The 20522-nt window shown below is 33.0% G+C and overlaps 3 protein-coding genes across 4 annotated transcripts; all 3 read left to right on the top strand.

The window, feature by feature from the left end:
* The first annotated feature begins 379 nt into the window (after nucleotides 1-379).
* Nucleotides 380-10478, top strand: LOC107369726 (DNA polymerase theta). The gene is made up of 8 exons (XM_025162374.2): nucleotides 380-713; nucleotides 791-984; nucleotides 4411-4528; nucleotides 4617-4871; nucleotides 4933-5243; nucleotides 5316-9318; nucleotides 9404-9934; nucleotides 10287-10478. The coding sequence occupies exons 3-8, from the start codon at nucleotides 4439-4441 to the stop codon at nucleotides 10347-10349; spliced, it is 5253 nt and encodes a 1750-aa protein (XP_025018142.1). The 5' UTR covers nucleotides 380-713; nucleotides 791-984; nucleotides 4411-4438; the 3' UTR covers nucleotides 10350-10478.
* Nucleotides 1259-4259, top strand: hay (ATP-dependent DNA helicase hay). Its single transcript, XM_089266091.1, has 10 exons — nucleotides 1259-1271; nucleotides 1336-1407; nucleotides 1486-1613; nucleotides 1752-1988; nucleotides 2053-2127; nucleotides 2192-2377; nucleotides 2552-2788; nucleotides 2883-3344; nucleotides 3430-3566; nucleotides 3641-4259. The coding sequence occupies exons 1-10, from the start codon at nucleotides 1259-1261 to the stop codon at nucleotides 4257-4259; spliced, it is 2166 nt and encodes a 721-aa protein (XP_089122217.1).
* A 1785-nt stretch (nucleotides 10479-12263) lies between the features above and the next one.
* sd (TEA domain transcription factor 1 homolog scalloped) lies at nucleotides 12264-16170 on the top strand. 2 transcript variants are annotated; one of them, XM_089266355.1, is made up of 5 exons: nucleotides 12264-12728; nucleotides 12803-13201; nucleotides 13511-13654; nucleotides 14169-14469; nucleotides 14986-16170. In XM_089266355.1, the coding sequence occupies exons 1-4, from the start codon at nucleotides 12402-12404 to the stop codon at nucleotides 14439-14441; spliced, it is 1143 nt and encodes a 380-aa protein (XP_089122481.1). In that variant the 5' UTR covers nucleotides 12264-12401; the 3' UTR covers nucleotides 14442-14469; nucleotides 14986-16170. The 2 variants fall into 2 exon arrangements, with proteins under 2 accessions (XP_089122481.1, XP_089122480.1); XM_089266354.1 differs by having other exon boundaries at nucleotides 14169-16170.
* The last annotated feature ends 4352 nt before the right edge of the window (nucleotides 16171-20522 follow it).

Genomic DNA, 20522 nt, shown 5'->3' with positions numbered 1-20522 from the left:
TGGATGAGAGATCTTCAACATCGTTCTGGCGAATAGGAAGCATCCTAGGATTTTACTGGAAGCTTACTCCGTAAGCGTTATTTTACTTTAGATGAAACTCCATATTTAAGTAAAACTGTTGAGTTCTCAAGCTTCTCTCAAGCATGTTGACCTGTGATGTTTTTCTAAATTTATCTAATTAGTTTAAATTAATCATCAGCAACATAAGTCATCATTTTAAATTGATCTTTTAGCAAACAGTGCCACAAGTTTCGTGAGAAAAATAATGTAAGTATATTTTGTTTCATCATAAACATTCAGAAAATATAATAGCAACAGTTAAGTTAATAGCAACATCTATTAGCTAATAGCTTTTAGTTGATTTCATCGTTTCTCTATTAGTGTTATTCGATCAAGTGCTTACCCGGATGAGTGAATAAGTTTTTGAAACATTAGGAATAGTGAAATTAAAAACCTCTCAACAATTGGAGATTGCTTTCTTTATGAAGATTGGATTTTCAAGTGTGATTTATGTGAAAAAATTAATGTTTCATCGAAATAATTAATTTTGGTTAACCATCGTATCGTTACATTCCCTTTGTACTCTTGTCTATCTGATTGGCGCCTTTTTGTGTAACTCTAATAAGCTAAGAGATTCAGTGAGCCTTAAAGCTTTAGGTTTCAATTGGTTGCATTAGGTTCTTGGGTTTGTTATAAAACCTCTCTTTTTAATTGTAAATATATTTATTTTATATTGTTAATTTAAAATAACCTTTAACCTTTAACAATCACTTTTGGTTGCTCTTTACAGTTCATCATTTTAATCAACATAACCTTTGGCATTTTAACATTGTTTACCAACATCTTCTAGTTAATTGGGATCAACTGTAACTGGATTTTCTTTGCTTTAAAGGGAGATCAGTGTTGCTTCTTTCATTTTAACTTGGCCGGTTGAAGGCCTTACCTTTTAATATTTACAATAATCACTTTTAAGTGTTGAAGTTGGTGAGTTTAATTTATTTTTACATTTTTATAATATTTACATAAATCATTAATGTTTCAACTGTGGTCACTTTTAAAGTCAAAATATTTTTATCGGAGAAATTTTCTTCCACTTCAGTGAGAAGCTCTCCTTTTTATTGTTAACCTTTCCCTGGCTTCTTTCAATTTCACTTCACGCGTTTTGTATTTTGTTTTAATTTGTCATTTTGCTTCCTTACTTAACTGTGAATATTCAGTATTTATAGTTGATTGTGATTCTATTTAATTCTTAGTCATCATGGGTAAGAAAGGTAAGTCGTCATTATAGTCAATTTATACCCTAGATCACGAAATAACATGGCTTTACATTTTTAGACAAAAGCTACAAAAAGAAGGCTGCAGCTTTTGAAGATCCCATTGATGATAACGACGAAGACGAGACTGTCGGTAAGTTAATTTAATTTAATTTGTATGCTTTTGTGTGTTTAATAGTAATTTTTCCTCTTGTTATTTTCCTATCTTTAGATGTTTCCATTCCTAAAGCTGCCAGTAAAAAAATCATCGATGGTGTAGAGTGTGATGAATTTGGAGCTAAAGATTACAGGCCTCAGCTTCAATTGAGACCTGACCATGACGCTAGACCCTTGTGGGTGGTATGTTTCATCATTTATGACTGACATATGTTATGAGTCATTACTGACTTATGTTACAAAAGACAACTCTATCATGGATTATATTCCATGTGTTTGTAAACTGACTAATTTCGGGTTTGGCTTATTCTCTTTACTTAGGCTCCTGATGGTCACATTTTTCTTGAAACCTTTTCACCTGTATATAAACACGCTCATGATTTTCTTATCGCTATTGCTGAGCCAGTTTCTCGGCCAGAACATGTCCATGAATACAAGTTGACAGCTTATTCTCTATATGCTGCTGTATCCGTAGGCTTACAAACAGATGATATTATCGAATACTTAAGAAGACTTTGTAAAACTACCATTCCAGAGGGTATTGTTGAATTTATTAAGGTATGTCTATTTAGCTGCTTATTCAATTTGCCATATCTCAATTTTATTGCGTTATTTCTTACAGTTATGTACGCTTAGCTATGGAAAAGTTAAGTTGGTATTGAAACACAATCGTTATTTCGTTGAAAGTCCACACACAGTAAGTTGATCCGCACTTGTTATTATTTGGTTTTTGTGCTTACCTTTAATTTTTTTCATTTCAGCACATTTTGCAAAAGCTTCTCAAGGATCCGGAAATACAGAAGTGTCGTCTAAGACGGGATACAGATGAAGAAGAGTTCATCCGAGAATCTCACAAAAAGTCTTCTGCGATTGAAGTTATGAATAGCAAGTCAGGGGATAATGGAAAGCCAGAGAATGGAGAAACATCTCAAAATCCTCAATCCGCTGTCCCTGATGATATTTATAATTTCATTGAAAAAATGGAAGTCGATGAAGAAGATGACGATGACAATGAGACTCTCCAAACTGTTTCCTTCGAAGTTAAGCAAGAAGAAATTGAAAACCTGCAAAAGCGATGTATCCAACTTGAGTACCCTCTCCTTGCTGAATATGATTTTAAGAACGACACTGTAAATCCAAATATTAATATAGACCTCAAGCCTTCAGCTGTTCTTCGTCCCTACCAAGAAAAAAGCTTGCGTAAAATGTTTGGTAACGGTAGAGCTCGATCCGGTGTTATCGTATTGCCTTGTGGAGCTGGTAAATCTCTTGTTGGTGTAACTGCTTGTTGTACTGTTCGAAAAAGATGTTTAGTCTTGTGTAATTCTGGTGTTTCCGTTGAACAGTGGAAAGCTCAAGTAAGATTATTATTTATCTAGAATATTATCATTCCAGAAAGTGAACATTATTACGTGAACGGATATTAAATATTTAAATTTTTCATTCTCACAGTTCAAAATGTGGTCAACTGCTGATGATAGTATCATCTGTAGGTTTACTTCTGATGCCAAGGATAAACCTTTAAACTGTGGTATTTGCATTACAACTTATTCTATGATTACACACACTCAAAAAAGAAGCTGGGAAGCCGAACAAGTAATGAACTGGTTGAAAGAACAAGAATGGGGAATGATGCTTCTTGATGAAGTACACACCATTCCAGCCAAAATGTTTCGAAGAGTTTTAACCATTGTCCAAGCTCATTGTAAACTTGGTTTGACTGCAACCTTAGTCAGAGAAGATGACAAAATTCAAGATTTAAATTTTCTTATTGGACCAAAACTTTATGAAGCCAACTGGCATGAATTGGAATCTCTCGGGTATATCGCTAAAGTACAATGTGCCGAAGTTTGGTGTCCAATGACGCCAGAATTTTATCGAGAATATTTAGCTACTAGAACATGTAAAAAGATGGTAAGTTTTAAACCTTTTTAACATTAATTAATTGATACATAACTAAATCTATTATTTGCTAATATTCATTTATTTATATTTACAGCTTCTTTATGTAATGAATCCGAACAAATTTCGTGCCTGTCAATTCTTGGTTCGTCATCATGAGAGGCGTAATGACAAAGTCATTGTATTCTCTGATAATGTGTTCGCCTTGAAACACTATGCTATCAAAATGAACAAGTAAGTAGTTTTACTTCAATCAATAAATCCGAACACTCTTCAATAATTTCTTATCTAATTGTTTTAATTTTCAGACCTTACATTTACGGTCCAACTTCTCAAGGAGAGAGGATGCAAATTTTACAAAATTTCAAGTACAATCCGAAAGTCAACACGATATTTGTCTCTAAAATTGCTGACACTTCTTTCGATCTTCCGGAAGCTAATGTACTAATTCAAATATCTAGTCATGGTGGATCAAGAAGACAAGAAGCCCAACGTCTTGGTAGAATTTTAAGAGCTAAAAAAGGAGCTATAGCTGAAGATTACAACGCTTTCTTCTATTCTCTTGTTTCTCAAGATACTCTTGAAATGCATTATGCTCGAAAACGACAAAGTTTCTTGGTCAATCAGGGTTATGCTTTCAAAGTTATTACCAAACTAAAGGGAATAGATGAAGAGGAATTGCTTTACTCAAATAAAGATGAACAACAACAACTTCTTCATCAAGTATTGGCTGCAAATGAGTCTGAAGCAGAAGAAGAAAAGGTTCCTGGTGATCCATTCGCCAAACCATCTGGATCCCAAGCAACTCGACGAGTTGGGAATATCGGCTCAATTTCGGGAGCTGATGATAATGTTTACATGGAATATAAATCTAAAGCTAAAAATTATGAAGCCAGGCATCCATTGTTTAAGAGATTCCGCAAATAATAAACTTTCAACATTTATTTCTATGTTGATCTTGTCTGTTGATCTTGTCTTTATCTTGATTACTATTTCGTGCCCACAGTTGAACATTAATGATTTATCCAAGGTTACCGTTTGTTTTAACTTGATTAAAAAACTAATCTTTTTGTTACAGGATTGCATGATGTTATCCCAATTCAACTATGAATGACAAAATGTCAACTTTAGGCTCTTTTGGTCGGGTTAAAAAGTCAAACCCACATCGATTTGATATAAAAAAGCTTGAACCAAAAGTAAATAGCTCTAACCTTATTCTGATAAACGATTTACTTGAATATCTACAATTAATTATCATTTTTTTTTATATTTTCTCATTTATAGGAAAGTACATTAATCGACTTCAGCACTCAAAATCAAAATGCTTCAGGAAAGCAAACATTGGTTACTGCTTCTGAGATCAGAGCCCAGAAGCAAGATAACTTAGTGCCTAGTTTTACTCATAACTCGTCTAATGATGTGAACCATGTTGAATCTTTGGATATCGAAAAATTGTGTTCTCTTGAATCATGGAACTTACCACCTTCTATGATTCGCTATTATAGAAGTAAAGGAATTAATTGTTTATTCAGATGGCAGGTAATGTGAGATACAATATTGATTTATAAAAATGATTATTAATCAATTCTCTTATATTCAGGTTGAATGTCTTACTAAGCCCGGTGTTATTGAAGGTGGAAATTTGGTATTTTCTGCTCCAACCTCTGCCGGTAAAACAATTGTCTCTGACATATTGATGATGAAGAAAGTTATAGAACACAGAAAAAAAGCGATTGTTATTTTACCTTTTGTGTCTGTCAGTCGAGAACGCGTAATCGGGCTCAAAAGTATGCTTAGATCAACGAAGATCCGTGTTGGAGGTTTTATGGGGAATCAACATACACCTGGAGGTTTAGCTGCTTGCTCAATTGCTGTTTGTACAATCGAAAAGGCCAACAACTTTATTAATAAGTATTGCATTTTATTTCATTTCATATTTTATTTTCAATGTTCAAAAAAATTAATTCATGTATTATCTTTCAGATTGATTGAGGAGAATAATATAGAAATCATTGGATCAGTCATTGTTGACGAACTTCATATGCTTGGTGATTCTAGTCGAGGATTTTATTTAGAACTTTTACTTGCTAAATTATTATATCTATCAAGAAAGAAAAATAAACATATCCAGATTGTTGGCATGAGTGCCACAGTACCCAACTTAAATGACATAGCAACATGGTTAGATGCAAAGTTATATATTACAAACTTCCGTCCGATTCCATTGGTAGAAAAAGTTCAATTTGGTGATAAAATTTATGTTGCACCAGAATTGACAGAATCGCATGGCCTTCCACCAACTTATGGGTTCGATATGATGGCTGACAAGAAAACATTACGAGATAAATCATTATTCCTTGTTCTTGAAACTGTTTTAGATGGAAATGGTGTTTTAATGTTCTGTCCAACTAAACTGAAGTGTGAAACTACCGCTCGTGATTTTGCTATGTTATTGGCAGCAATTAATCGCAGTTATGATGAAAGTATCAAATCAAAATTATCTGAAGTTATAAAGAAAGATGCTGCAATAAACTTAGTTTCGCAATTGTCTCGTACCCAAGTTGCAGCAGAGCCATTGTTAGCTAAAATTGTGCCATATGGAGTTGCTTATCATCATGCAGGATTGTCCCAAGAAGAGAGAGAAATAATTGAAGATGGATTTCGTCGAGGGATAATTAAAGCACTAATGGCAACTTCAACATTGTCAGCTGGGGTTAATTTACCTGCACGTCGAGTTGTCATTGCATCACCAAAGTTTATGAATAACATGATGGATATAATGACTTATAAACAAATGGTTGGTAGAGCAGGAAGAAAAGGAATCGATGATAGAGGAGAAAGTATCTTAATGTGTACTCCTGATGAAGAGGAAATTGGTAGAAAGTTGGTCACATGTGCCTTAAGAGAAATTAATTCAAATTTAATGAAAATAACTATTTCTGCTCAAATCGGCAATAGTCCATCATCTGAAACATTCTCCATGACTGAAAGTCTTAAACGTGCCATTCTCGAGGCCATCGCTAGTGAAATGACAATCACTTTTGATGACATCAGTGACTACCTTAATTCAACTTATTTTGCATCTTTAAGACCGATGCCATTTGAACTTGTCAATGAAGTGCTGAACTATCTTGTGGATCACAAATTTGTGCGTTTCTCTAATAGCTCTCACTATGAATCATCTAAATTAGGAAAAGCTGTTCTGGCATCATCGATTAATCCTCAGCAAGCTCTTTATTATGTCCAAGAATTGGAAAAAGCTCGAAAAGCTTTCGTGTTAAATAGTGATTTACACATCTTATTTGAAGTTACTTTACCTTTAGGTGATAAAGAAAGAATAGATTGGAAAAAATATTACAACATATTTATTGATTTAGATGAAGAGACTCTAAAAGTTTCTGAAATTGTTGGTGTAAATGCTCGTTTCATACAGAAAAAATCTATATCCTCTACTTACACATTCGACGCAATTACCAAGCTACACATAAGATTCTATTTTGCTCTTGCTTTAGCTGAACTTGTGAAAGAAACGCCATTAAGACAAGTAGCAGAGAAATTTGGAATTCCTCGCGGAGAGCTCCAAGCAGTTCAACAAAGTGCCGCAACATTCGCTGGTATAATCACTATGTTTTGCCAGAAACTAGGCTACAACAATCTCGAATTAATCATTGGGCAATATCAAGATCGGCTTCAATTCGGTATTCAGCGCGAGTTAGTCGATTTGATGCGAATATCAACAATAACTGTAGATATTGCACGATTCCTCTATCAATCTGGTTATTCAACTGTAATTTCATTAGCAAGAAGTGATATTCTTGCAATTGAACGGCTTCTCACCAATGCCGGCCCTTTTCGTATGACTTCTGAATCTACTGAAACTCAGCGTAAACTTTGGATTGGAGGTGTGTGTCGTTATGTTAACAACCATGAATTAGCTAAGCTTATTATCGAGGAATCCAGAAATATTATTGAAGGAGATCTTGGCTATAAAATTGGCTGGGATCAAGACGAGGATATGGAAAGTCATGATCTAATGATTGACGATAATTCACAAAAGAGTAAAAAAAGTGATAAAAGTAAAAGTAAATCTTTTAAGAAGAAAAAATCCGTTTTGTCCCGTTCAAAATCACTAAAAATGACTAAAGCAAAAGTAATCAAAAATCGTTCAATCAAGCAATTTCAGAAAATGATACAGCGTGATAATTTACTTGCAAATGTGATACACAAAAAGGCAGATAGATCTCAAGAAAATTGTAGTTCTACGGTTGATGCAAAGCCTAGTTCTAGTAACACTTCTCATGAAGAAGGTAGAACTCTTCTTTCCGTTGGATCACCCGAATTGTCTAATGTAAGGTCAAGTCCAGTCCTTCAACCAAGTGACTCCGAAACTAATGAAAAACCAATGAAAAGAACTACAAGTCCTGTTGGTGATTTACTTACTGAAGAAGCCAAGATCAAGAGAATTGACCAAGAACTGTTTAACAATGATCCATCGCCTCAGCACCTTGGTCAAATCGCTGATGATGTGCCAAATAGTTCACGTAGAGCCTCCAATGAACACTTGAATCAGTCTTTTAAAGCACCTTATATTGAAGATCTCGATGATACAATCTCAATGGAGAAATTTTTCATTTCTTTAGAAGCTGATGTCAAGACGTTTTCATTCTTTATTGAACTTGAGCATTATAAAGCTCCAATACAAGAGATAAATTTCAACAGATCAATATCAGAACCAGATGTCGATGGACTGGAATTGTCTTACAACAAACTTTTTCACCTTACCAAAGTTGCTATAAGTTTAGATGGACGCAAAGTTTTCAGCGTAGAAGGCAAAACGATGTTAGCAACATTCGCCACTAAAATGTCTTTATTTATAAAATCATTGACTCAACCAGTGACTATTGTTGTGTTTAATCTTTATTCTGCTTACAAAGTCTTCCGAAAATGTTTTAATCTATCAAGACCTGAACTCCAGAATATTGTCTGGTGGGACTTAAAAGTAGCTAAATGGCTATTTGATCCAGAAAATGCTGAACCCAGTAGCTGCTTAGCTTTGTTTTGCTGTCAAGAGAATGTTGTTCTACAAAAAATTTTGCAGCGATCTGACTCTTTCGATGAAATTTGCTACTCTGCCGCTAATTCACTCAGTTTACAGGAAATTTATGCTGATAAAATTGCCTCAATGAATTTAACTACATACTTTGATCAAATTGAAATGAAAGTAATCACAATTCTATCTGAGATGGAATTAACTGGATTCGGAGTGAATAAGAAACAATTAAATGCTGAATCAAACATCTGGGCAATCCTTAAAGACAAAATTCATAGTTTGGGCCAAAAGCGAATCGATGGTGAAGATTATAATATTGACAGTCTTTCAGAACTATCACATATACTTTATCGAAAGCTCAATCTTCTCTCTTATTTAACCAGTGAAGCGCAACCACGTAGAGCTATTAGTTCAGCTATTGTATCACGAAAACTACCCGATCATTTGAAGACGAACAAAAAAATTTTGAAAAAACTTGCTGAATTTGATGTTTTTCCTAAATATGTTCTTTATGAACGTCAACTTTCATATGTTATTGAATGTTCAAACAATATCATTGCAGCTGTTAGACCTGATTTAAATGAAAAAATATCTCTACCGAGAGTTTCAGGAAACTGCCAACACTGGACAGTAACAGGCCGAATACAATTGATTGAACCAAATCTACTTGCTCTATCTAAACCATTTACGATAGAATTGGATGATGAAAAAGTCCAAGTCAACATTCGCAAAAACTTTGAAGCCAAAGAAAATTACTCTTTACTGTCAGCTGATTTTAGTCAATTAGAGCTGCGGATATTAGCCCATTTTTCTAAAGATAAATTACTGTTGGAAGCTCTAAATGGAGGTGAAGATGTTTTTAAAACCATAGCTAGTCAATTGTACGTAAAACCTCTCCAAGAAGTAGATGAAGGAGAGCGATCAAATGCTAAACGAGTAAGTTATTCATTTAATCCTACCTATTATTTATTTTGATCAAATTTCAAGTCAATAATGTTTATAATAATTTATTCTTCAACAGATTTGCTATGGAATTATTTATGGAATGGGCTCAAGAGAATTAGGCCATCAATTGGAAATAACTGAAACTGAAGCCACCGAATTCAAAAAAAATTTCTTGGATACTTACCCAAGTCTGAAAGAATTTATCGATGTTTGCAAAATTGATTTCGAGAAAAAGGGTTTTGTTAAAACATTAAATGGACGAAAACGTTTTATAATACCTGAAGAAAAGCCTCGTTATGCCGAAATCAGTAAACAAGGAAGACAAGCTTTAAACACTAAAATCCAAGGATCAGCTGCTGATATAACCAAAATGGCAATTGTTAAAATTGATAAAGAACTAACCAGTCGGCAATTGGATGCATCATTGATTCTTCAAATTCACGATGAGTTAATCTTTGAAATTGAAGATTCACAGATTGATCGCTGTGCTCGTATAATCAAGGGTTGTATGGAAAAGTGCGCGAAATATCTAACCGTTAAAATGCCTGTAAATATCAAGATTGGAAAAAATTGGGGAAATCTTGTCCCTAAAACCTTCGAAAAAAAGGTGAATCAACAAGATAATCAATGATTTTAACTAGAGCGAATGAATGAAACAATTTAGATTGATCATTCATTTTTTAATCAACTTTTGTTTTTAATGAAAAAAAACGCATCAAGATCACTTACCATTATATTTTTTTAAAACGCACCTCAATCAATTTCAAGTTTAAATGCTGTCATCACCATTATCTACTTTTTTGTATCATTGTCAAATAATCGCTTTTAATGTTGACCATTACATCATCAATTGTACTGTCCTTTTGAGATATGCGTTTTAACTATCTATATTTTAGCATGATATTGTTTCGACTATCATATTCATCGCCATGTTTTATCTTTTCTGTTTTTATCCTTAGATCCCATCAACTTTATCACACTCTCATCAAACAATCAATTATCTTTTGACTCGTTGTCGTTGAATTAAACTTTAATCAACTATAATATGCAAAAAAATCTTAATGTTCATCATCCTTTATTGCCTGTAAAATTGTACGCTACTTTTAAAACAAAATTTAACACAAAAATTAACTATATTTGTTGAAATGAAACATTCATCAGATCTCTTATTTCAAGCTATAATACAAAATCTTGTCTATTGACTCGGGTTATTACAACTCAATGTGATCTGGATAAAATAAATGATTGAGTCTGTGGATTGATTGATGAACTTTGATAAAGAGGTTATAACAGAGGTTGATAATGAAAAGGGCTTTTAAACACATTGCCTAAAAACAAATTACAAATCTAAACTTTCGTGACTAGGAAACATATCTTTCAACAATTAGACTGACTTATTAAAATCTTTACCAGTTTCAATGATATTTTAACACGAAACTTACAGAAGCTTATAAGAACTGGTTTTAACTTTATTATTTCTCAGGATGATGAAATGAAACAATTATAACTCAAGCCCAGTGTTAAGTTTTGTAGAGGTTTCTTGTAATGGTAAAGAAAATCTCTGAATTGATTGAAATTTGCTGTAAAATTAAGTGATAATTCATTTCTCAAATTATTACCTTTGATATGACTGTAAACTGGATAATGGGTGACATTCAGAAAAATTGCTACTAATATTGTTGGTATAAAAGCACACGATCGTTTGATACCACCAGCAATGTAACCGGTATTAGCTATTATTATCTTGTCAATTACATGAGATACTTTAAAGTTCATCATTAACAAGACAAATTGTGATTGATTGGCACTCATATTGAATTAACTAAAAATTGAAACAAATCACCCTGCAAGAGTAACCTCTAATCTTAGCTTTTGTTTTGTTCAACAACAATTACAACTTTTTTGCTCAACTTTATCCAAACACCGGACAAAAAAAAAGACGATCATAGTAAACAGTTAGTCTGACAGATTGTCAAACATTATTAGCTTCAATTGTCACAGCCCATTCAATGGCCTTCCTATTGCGTTTTATGTGTACAGTTAACTACAAGAACAGTACTGGAAAAGACTAAAAATAAGAGTAATGAAAAAAATGGATAAAAAATAGAAAAGAGAAAAATAGGAAATAATCGAAAAGTTGACTTGAGGTTGATGAGTTTTAATTAAAGCTGAAACTGAAGATGAGGCCATTAGCTATAACAAGCAATTAATTATCAAATAAAGGCAAAAAACTGGTCCACGAGGTTGACTGATGATCAACAATTGTTATTGGTTTTACGCGCCAATGAGAATCGTTATAAACTATTATTCTGAAGGTTACACAAATTGTTATTGTAATTTTGAAACTTTTTTTGCCGGTTAAATCTGTATTTCATACTGTGATCATTACTTTCTTGTTAAAGTCGTGTCATTGATTTATAAATGTATGGATAGATTTTGTTATACACAAATCAATAAATGATTACCACAAGATTTGAATATGGAAGAAAACGATGAGCCTGAAGCAATAAATACAATATCCAGTTTGTAGTCATAAAAACTTGGCTGGTTAGATCAGTTGACAGATATTCAATGAATAAAATTCAGCAATAACAATGTGAACACTAACTTTTATCAACACTTTATAAAAATACATTTCTTCAAGTTTTCAGGTTTACATTTTTACAAACTTGACAAAAACAGCTTTCCATTTTTCTTTTTAAAAGCTTTTCAGTTGGAGTTCTTGAGAGTTAATTAAATGTTTGTATAGATAAACTGTCTGAGATCAGTTTTATAAAGTTAATGAAATTGAAATTTGAAATTAAATTAAAAAAGACGTTAAAATAAAGCAAAATAATACAATGAAACCTTGTATACGCCAGGAGATGGCGGGCAAATAGAAAGATTTACTTTGAGGATAAAAAGATGGCGCAACAGAGGAAAGATCATTGATGAAATAGTGGCTGGATAGGTTATGCCTTTTCTGCTTCAAACCTACCTTTTGTATCAAAAAATAGTAGATCTACCTTGTACACCCGTTTCTGTTTTCTTTGTCCTCATTCTTGATCAATTGACGATTGTTTCGCTTCAAACAAATGAAACCATCAATGGATTCTCATGATGATGATTCAAGTAAAGATGGATCATCGGAAGGAGATATTCACAATACTTCAAACTCAGATGCTGAAGGTGTCTGGTCTGCTGACATTGAACAAAGCTTTCAAGAAGCTCTTGCCATTTATCCACCTTGTGGTCGACGTAAAATTATACTTTCTGATGAAGGTAAAATGTATGGACGCAATGAGCTTATAGCTCGTTACATAAAATTGCGTACTGGTAAAACTCGTACGCGAAAACAAGTATCCAGCCATATTCAAGTGCTTGCTCGGAGGAAAGCCAGGGAAATGCAATCTAAACTGAAGGTAAAGTTGTTTCTATGTCTTTTTTATACCTTTCTCATTTATTTTCTTCTCTCTTTGTGCTTTTCCTATTCAAGACACAACTTTGGCAGCCTGCTGTCGGTCCAACAGCCACCGTCGATATTAAACCATTCAATGAACTTAAAACTTTCAACAGTGCATCCAACTCGTTATCCAATTCTACTCTTCAATATAATGTTCTCAGCAATTATAATGTCCCTTCATTTGATGATAGATGCATAGCTACACACGAATTGAGACTTTGTGAATTTACAGCCTTTCTTGAAATCGGATCCGGTGCTCAAGCAACCAAGCATATTTTTGTTCAAATCGGCGGGCCTTCTTCGTGTTCTGACCCAATTTTGGAAGACATCGATATTCGCCAAATTAGTGATAAATTTCCTCAAAACAAAGAAGGTCTCAAAGAACTGTATGATAAAGGTCCTCAGAACGCTTTCTTCTTAGTTAAGTTTTGGGTAAGTAACAGTGCAAATTGAATGATGCCCTTGATTTTCCCAAGTACTTCACATTGATCATGAGATGAAAGTTCAATAAGTATATGAAAGTTCAGCCATATGACTTTGCTTCTTGACCTTGCTCTCGCGGTGTTTTTTTTTCTGTTTCATTGGAAATAAGTTGAAAGTGTTCACAAATATCTGTTATCTTTTTTACCTAGTTTGGATTAGTATTGCATACTCATTTCTTGTCGATCAAGCAATATCTTGTGATATTTCGTTATCCATTTTTTTTCTGCTAATCAATCTTTTTTTCGTTTTCTATTCTAGGCTGATCTAAGTATTCCTCAAGATCTTATGTTCGAGAATGCCTTTTATGGAGTTACTGCCATGTTCGAATCAGCGAAAAGTATGGTGATAACTTGTTCCACAAAAGTTTGTTCTTTTGGTAAACAAGTGGTTGAAAAGGTTGAGGTGAGTATCTATTTTATTAATATTTCAAATAAGTTTAATCATTGCAATTTAAATTAATCATGTCAGTTTGTCGATTTAGTGATTGTCATAATTTTGGCAACTTTCTGTGATTATCGCAGTAAGATGGCAAAATAAGTTAAACATATGATCAAGAGCGCGGCGGATATTTTTGAGTTTTTTCTGTATATGACTACTTGAGCTGAGTTAGTAGCTAATAAATGAACCCCCAAAAAACTCATTTTGTTTACTTCTTGTCTCTCTCCTTGTTTTAGCTCCTAACTAGTTTGCTCGTTTAGTGCTGTTTTTCTCTTCCTCTTTTCAAACTGCTAATATTATTCTTTCAAGTTTTATACAATGGACAACTATTGACAAGCTGCTCATCATTAATACTTCATTGATACAGGTTTAACTTTGACAAATCCAGTATTAAACTGCCCATTATTTCAAGCTTCTTGATACATTTGCTTTTAATATACTTCATTTTCCGTTTTATTTTATTTTCTTATGGCAACAGGTTGAATATCCAGCTTATGAAAATGGAAGGAACGTTTATCGTATTGAAAAATCACCCATGTGTGAATATATGATTAATTTTATTCATAAACTGAAGGACTTGCCGGAAAAATATATGATGAACTCTGTGCTAGAAAATTTTACAATTCTCCAAGTTATAACTAACAGGGAAACACAGGACACTCTATTGTGTATCGCCTTCGTTTTTGAAGTGTCATCCTCGGAACATGGAGCCCAACATCATATTTATAGATTAACCAATAACGACAATTGATATAGCAAACATGTATCAATTATTTTGTGTACGATTTTCTTTTTTTGTAATCCTTTCTCTCTCTCTCTCACACACACACACTTCCTCTTCCTCTTGTTCATGCTTGCTATATCTTATTCTCACTCTGTTTTTCTTCATCTTCTCCCTGTTTATTCACTTGAGGCCCAAAACAATCAACAAACCACACTGACCAGCTTAAAAACTAGTGGACTTCTCCATTGAGCTTGAGTTGAACCAATCTCATCGTAATTTAAATTTCTCTTTCTTTCCTTACCAATCGATACCAACTATCCTCTCACCCAGTGATTTTACCTATCCCAAGTTTTTTTTACCCACTCCTATCCTAGTTTGCCTCTCTTCCTGCTATCAAGTTATCTTATTTCAAGTCTGTTGATGAAAGTTCCAGCAACTTTATTATATTTTTGTTTTGCTTCGGCTTTTTTAGATACCTAATCAGTTAGTTTTACGCCCTTTTACCTTATTCCCATAACCTTTTGCTGTCTTCTTCTCTCATCCTCATTCTCCTTTTTTTTCAACTTTTTAGCTTCTTACCTCGCAAAATTCTCTTCATGAGCGCAACAATTACCCAAAACAAAATCATCAACTTTACAAAATTGACATCTTTCATTATTCATCGATTGAAAAGCAACCATAGATGCATACGTTAACCAACACTTGTCAACATAATTTGGAGAGGAAAAAAACAAAACAAAAGATGTGATCTCAATCTAATTTAACACATTTTTTTAATTTAAAATTCATATGTGTGTATTTCGCAAGGCAATCATTAAAATACACACATATAAACATTAGAATAGAAACAAAAAAGAAACAAAAAGAAAACCTCAAATCAAATATTCAACTATGTTGACAAATGCGTCATGATTGATGATTAGCTCAGGTGTTTAATCTTTTTTATCTAACCAATCAATGAATACGAAAGGTGATGTTTTCAATGATGATGGTAGGATAAATGGATGAACGAATTATGATCACCTTTCCTTTCCCAAACTAAACAAAGTATCTCAAATTAACTAAAAACAAAAGTATAAACATGATGTATCATCTACAATTTACATGATACTTTAGTCCCAAGGCCCTTGTTTCTTAATCATGAATAGTTTTTGATGCAGTGATCTTACATATATTTATATTTCAAGCACCACACATGTATAAGCTACAGACACTGACACACACACACCACAAATCCACACACACCCTAAGACGAATTGATGCTGATTTTCACCTTTTTCACCTTTTCCATCTTCTATCTTCTCTCTTTCCTCTTTCCTTTTCTCATCTTTTCTCCCTTAAAATTATGTTTTATTCAATCTTCTTATCCAATCTTTATCTCTCTCTCTCTCTCTCTCTCTCTCTTGAATCCATCATTTTATGTTCACAGGGTGTTATGTAAATTTTGTACCATACCATCATTTATTTCATCTCATTAACACTCAAACTTGATCACTACAGTAGTGGTTAGGGTTAAGTTAACAAAAGTGGAGATTTTTTTCATAGTCGCCATTTAACGCAAAATAAAAGCACCTTTAAGATCGAATTTGATTTTGTCCATTTCTCTATTGTCTAGTTTCTCTGAAAACTAATTGTTACCGAGATGGCGAGACTTGAAAATTAACTTAACTCTGGCCCTATTTTGTTAACTTAACCCTAACCTCTACTGTACCATAATCATTATCTATTTATTAATTAAATTGTATTTACTATCAAAGATATTGCTTTTAATTTTCTTCTCTTTCTCTCAAACAATTTCACTTCCGCCGTGAAATTTAAAAGCTATTGACCCGACAACAATTCACACAAATTTTACTGGATTAATCTTAATTCTCATTTTTATCTTCTCATTTCAAAACAATTCATCAACCTTGAATCAACTTTAGGAGACTATTAAATTGGTTAACCGGTAAACCGCCATGGGAATGCAGCAAAGAAAAAAGAGAAGCCATTGAAAGCGTTTAAAATAACATTTAAAGCTAAATTCAATTGTACCTTTTGCCATCCTAATCTCCAGTCAATTTCATAAACCACTGATTTACTCAGATCATCTGATGATCAAAAAGACTCTCAAAGTTACCCAAAGCGATTCATCTCAAGACAACTCAAATCAACTTAGGGCAACCCCAAGTTAAAGACAAGATTAGGACTTTATTTGCCATGATACATTTTTGGGTGTAACTTGCCTTTTTGTGTATTCAATTTAATTCAATTGAAAAGATGAAAGATGATGAGGATAAAAGGAAGAAGACCAAGATTTATGAATATTTCATCCAACTTCAATCCCCAGGTTTGACCAAATAACATTAACTATCCAATGTCAGTATATTTTAACAATGTTTTGTCTTGTTTCGCTGTCGCATTTGTTATTCAGTGTTGCTTATTTGCTTAACAAACTGATTTTTAGTTTTTACTTTAACGCAAATTGAATCCCATATCATTTTAAATGGACATGTTTTTTCTCTTCTAATTAACTGTGCAACCTTTAATTTTCCAGTAACTGTATAATTTATCAGTTAATTCATAGCTCTACATTTCAATTGATGCACCAAACATATATCAATACTGCAAAGTTAAACACGTATCAATTTAAAAGGCTCATAACCTGATTTGTAAATATAATCAAGGAAAAAAAAGACTGTGACTCTTTAAGCGTATGGATAAAGCGTCTGTTCAAGTCTCGTGCTTTATTTCATAATCTGATAGTCTTGAAGGTAAACTTGAAATTATCAAGTTGCACCCACACTTATGTAAACTCATCATTTATTACAATTTTTCAACCTAAAATTAACGTTAATTCATCAACGTTAGTCTCTACTTTTACTTGCAGTAAATGGTCAACCTAAAAGAAGCTAAAATTGATTAATGTTTAAAAGTTGAACAAAAAATACAAGATGAAGATGATGAAAAGACGCTCTTCTCTCTTCCATTAATATTACCCTTACCCTGTGATCTTGATTTCAAGGTCAATCCTTGTGTTGAAAAAAGCCTGTAAAAGTTGTTTCTGTTTCTTAAACCACTGCCAATTGACCACTTTTCAGACCCTCTATTTCAATTTATACAGAACCCAGATTTTAAGTCCCAGTCTAGTAAACTAATCAATCAATTTTCACAATTGTCAAAAGTGTTACCATTTAATTTGAGCAAATCTTATTGTTACCTTCATCAATTACTGAAAAAAGCTAACATTTTAGTTCAACTCTGATTTAATTGTCTGAACCCAGCGAAGACTATAAGGTGAAATCAGAAATCTGCCTGCCGCGGTAACTCAATTTTTGGGTAAGGGTATACAAAACCCCGTGAGCTGACTTCTTCTATTCTCAAGTCTCAGCTAGCTGACAAGATACTACTCTTGTGAGTCGATATTCCCGCTGATGATGATAATTGGCATAAATTTATCTAATTATAAATTAAATTGTTTGGATTATTGTGCTCTAGACTATGTTTAGTTAGTTCGAGTTGATTTAAAATTTGATTTGGTTGTATAAACTTGTGTCAGCCATGAAAGCTGATGTCTCAATTTAAGCTAGTTTAGACTTGAAAATTAAAGGTGTCAATACAGCCAAATCAAATTTAATTCAACTCTAACTAACTAAACATAGTCTAGAGCATAATAATCCAAACAATTTAATTCATAATTAGTTAAATTTATGCCAATTATCATCATCAGCGGGAATATCGACTCAGCTAGCTGAAACTTGAGAATAGAACAAGTCAGCTTACGGGGTTTTGTATACCCTTACCCAATTTTTATAGTAAAGATTTTCACAAGATCTTGAAAATAATCTTATATTAAACCAAGGTTTTGCTGTTTAGTTTTCAGTTAACATTGGCTCACTCCCAAATTTTCATAAATTTTATCACCGATAGATGCAACATCTGTACAGACAACAGATGGAAGCACATTTTAGTTGATTGCAGTAACCTGAGTCAGGTTACCTGACAGATACAGAAAGATCCCAGATAATGAGACTACTGTGGAATAGCTAATTAAATGATTTTCAATCTTCCTTAAGGGATCTAATCCAATAGTAATTCAAGATGATTTTGGGAGTTTTTTTAATTGATATTTTACGAAAGAAAACTGAATTAAGTAAATTGATAATTAAAGAAATCAAAATGAAATTCAAATTGAATTAACTTAGGGATCGTTGATAAATTTATCTCATTATCTGGGATCTTTCTGTAATGGGACAGACTGAAAATAGCTTATTTTCACTACTTTTCTTTATTTTCAGAGCTAAAGCTTTAGGAATAAGATTGAACAATGAATGTTTGAAGTAATAAATTATCAAAAATAATTTATATAATCGAAAGTAACTTGTTTAGTTAAATCTTCAAAGGAACAACAATTTATTACTTTTGCTGACTAGTAGGAAGATCTTTGCACTCAATATCATTAACAGATAAACCATTAATATCAAGCTCGTAACCAAAATGTTTTCACCAATTAATAATTTTATCTATTGATACCTCAGACCAGGAACTGTTTACCCATACAAGAGCCGCACGGAGTATGGACAATGTTAGATTTCATCATGCTCAGAATGTCCAATCTATAATTGATAATGCTGATCATAATTTGCTTTTTCATCAAGCTTATTCACCTTTGTTGAACCCTACCGCAGGAATGTTTAATCGCTTAAAACACTATGTTAAATTGTTTGTATTAACCGTAATTAACCGATGAGGTATTTACTAGTGTTAAATTAGCATCACAAGTTATCTCCGAAGATAATTGTAAAAGTTATTACACTCACATGCTCTCATATTTACCAAAATATTTGAATGAAGAAATTATCTTGAACTAATTTGACCATGAATAAAAATTTCACCCAAATTTACGAACTTCTCAAAGTAAATGAACCATTTCTCCCAAGGTAAGACAAAGATTCGCAAAGAGCTAATCTGTTAGTCCCCATTTCATTGTTATTAAGAAAATTTTTCTTCTTTTAAGAGTACATTCGTTTTCTGCTTAAAATCACTGTACTCAGGAAAAAGTGGTGGAAAAAGCCAGTCCCTATTGATCCCGTTAGCCCCAGACGACCTGTTAGGCCACTCAGCTGGAGTTGAACAGTCGGAGTTAGCTCCTCAATCAATATCGACAATTCATTGGCAGCTATCTGTTTATTCGACCTTCTCAAAGACCAATACATCGAATTGAGCTGCGCCCTTTGCGCTTTCAGCATTGTTTTTATCTAGAAGCATTTGTATGCTTTTCTACGAGTATTTGTTTTCTATATACATCCAAATTCCGAAATCGAAAAGTAGACAGCTAATTTCATTGTATTGGTCTTTGAGAAGGTCAAATTTACTACAAAGCTACTCATGAATTGTTGATATCGATGATCAGTTCGCAAACTTTCCGTCTTAGTTATTCTTCAAATCTTTAATTTTGTTTACAATGGATCCACATTGATCACAGTACAGTCACCATTGAGATAATGCACTCTTTTTTCAATGGTCCCTATCAATGAAGATTTATATCGTCTTTTGAATTTCGTCAAATTTCGATTCGATTTCTTTTATTATCAATTGACATTCAGTAAACTCTCACTTTTTTGACAAAAAAACAGCTCCATCTAGTTGAAATTAGTAGGCAACTGAGCGATCATAATTTTTTGTTTTTCGATTTTTGATCTTTTTATTGATGATAATTATTTATTTTTGAGTTTTTACTCAAAGTATAATGAACTAATCATGATTAGCCCTAATTAAGAAGTAAGTCGATAAATTCTGTGATAATTTCATCGAAATCTGCACTATTAAATCTTGAGATGGCGCTGATTTGCTTCTCAAAATAAGTGAGAGTTTACTGTAATTTAATTTTCTTTCGTGAAATATTCATCAAAAAACTCACGAAATCAACTTAAAGCAACATTTCAGGTTAAATTTGATCTATTAAGGAAGATTTAAAATTATGAATTACGCTGCCCAAAGAAGAGTGAAAATTTGCTATTCTTAGTGCGGTGCTTTATATCGATGGTGACTGTATACACACGATCAGACGTCAGTAGATCAGATCTGTCAGGTCAGATCAGTAGATCTAAAGATTAGATCTAAAGAGTA

Source organism: Tetranychus urticae, chromosome 1 (genome assembly GCF_039701765.1).
Source record: "Tetranychus urticae isolate SD_2017Ah chromosome 1, NJAU_TeUrti_SD_1.0, whole genome shotgun sequence".
NCBI lineage: Eukaryota > Metazoa > Arthropoda > Arachnida > Trombidiformes > Tetranychidae > Tetranychus > Tetranychus urticae.
The sequence above is the reverse complement of the archived record's forward strand: the minus strand, read 5'-3'. Positions and strand labels throughout refer to the sequence as shown.

Coding starts and splice junctions, on each gene's coding strand:
- LOC107369726 (XM_025162374.2), top strand. CDS start 4,439: ATGAATGACAAAATGTCAACTTTAGGCTCTTTTGGTCGGGTTAAAAAG. Junction 4,529..4,616: donor TAAAAAAGCTTGAACCAAAA/GTAAATAGCTCT, acceptor TCTCATTTATAG/GAAAGTACATTAATCGACTT. Junction 9,935..10,286: donor CTAAAACCTTCGAAAAAAAG/GTGAATCAACAA, acceptor TTTTATCCTTAG/ATCCCATCAACTTTATCACA.
- hay (XM_089266091.1), top strand. Junction 2,378..2,551: donor CTCAAAATCCTCAATCCGCT/GTCCCTGATGAT, acceptor TATGATTTTAAG/AACGACACTGTAAATCCAAA. Junction 2,789..2,882: donor TTGAACAGTGGAAAGCTCAA/GTAAGATTATTA, acceptor TCATTCTCACAG/TTCAAAATGTGGTCAACTGC.
- sd (XM_089266355.1), top strand. CDS start 12,402: ATGAAACCATCAATGGATTCTCATGATGATGATTCAAGTAAAGATGGA. Junction 12,729..12,802: donor AAATGCAATCTAAACTGAAG/GTAAAGTTGTTT, acceptor TTCCTATTCAAG/ACACAACTTTGGCAGCCTGC. Junction 13,202..13,510: donor TCTTCTTAGTTAAGTTTTGG/GTAAGTAACAGT, acceptor TTTCTATTCTAG/GCTGATCTAAGTATTCCTCA.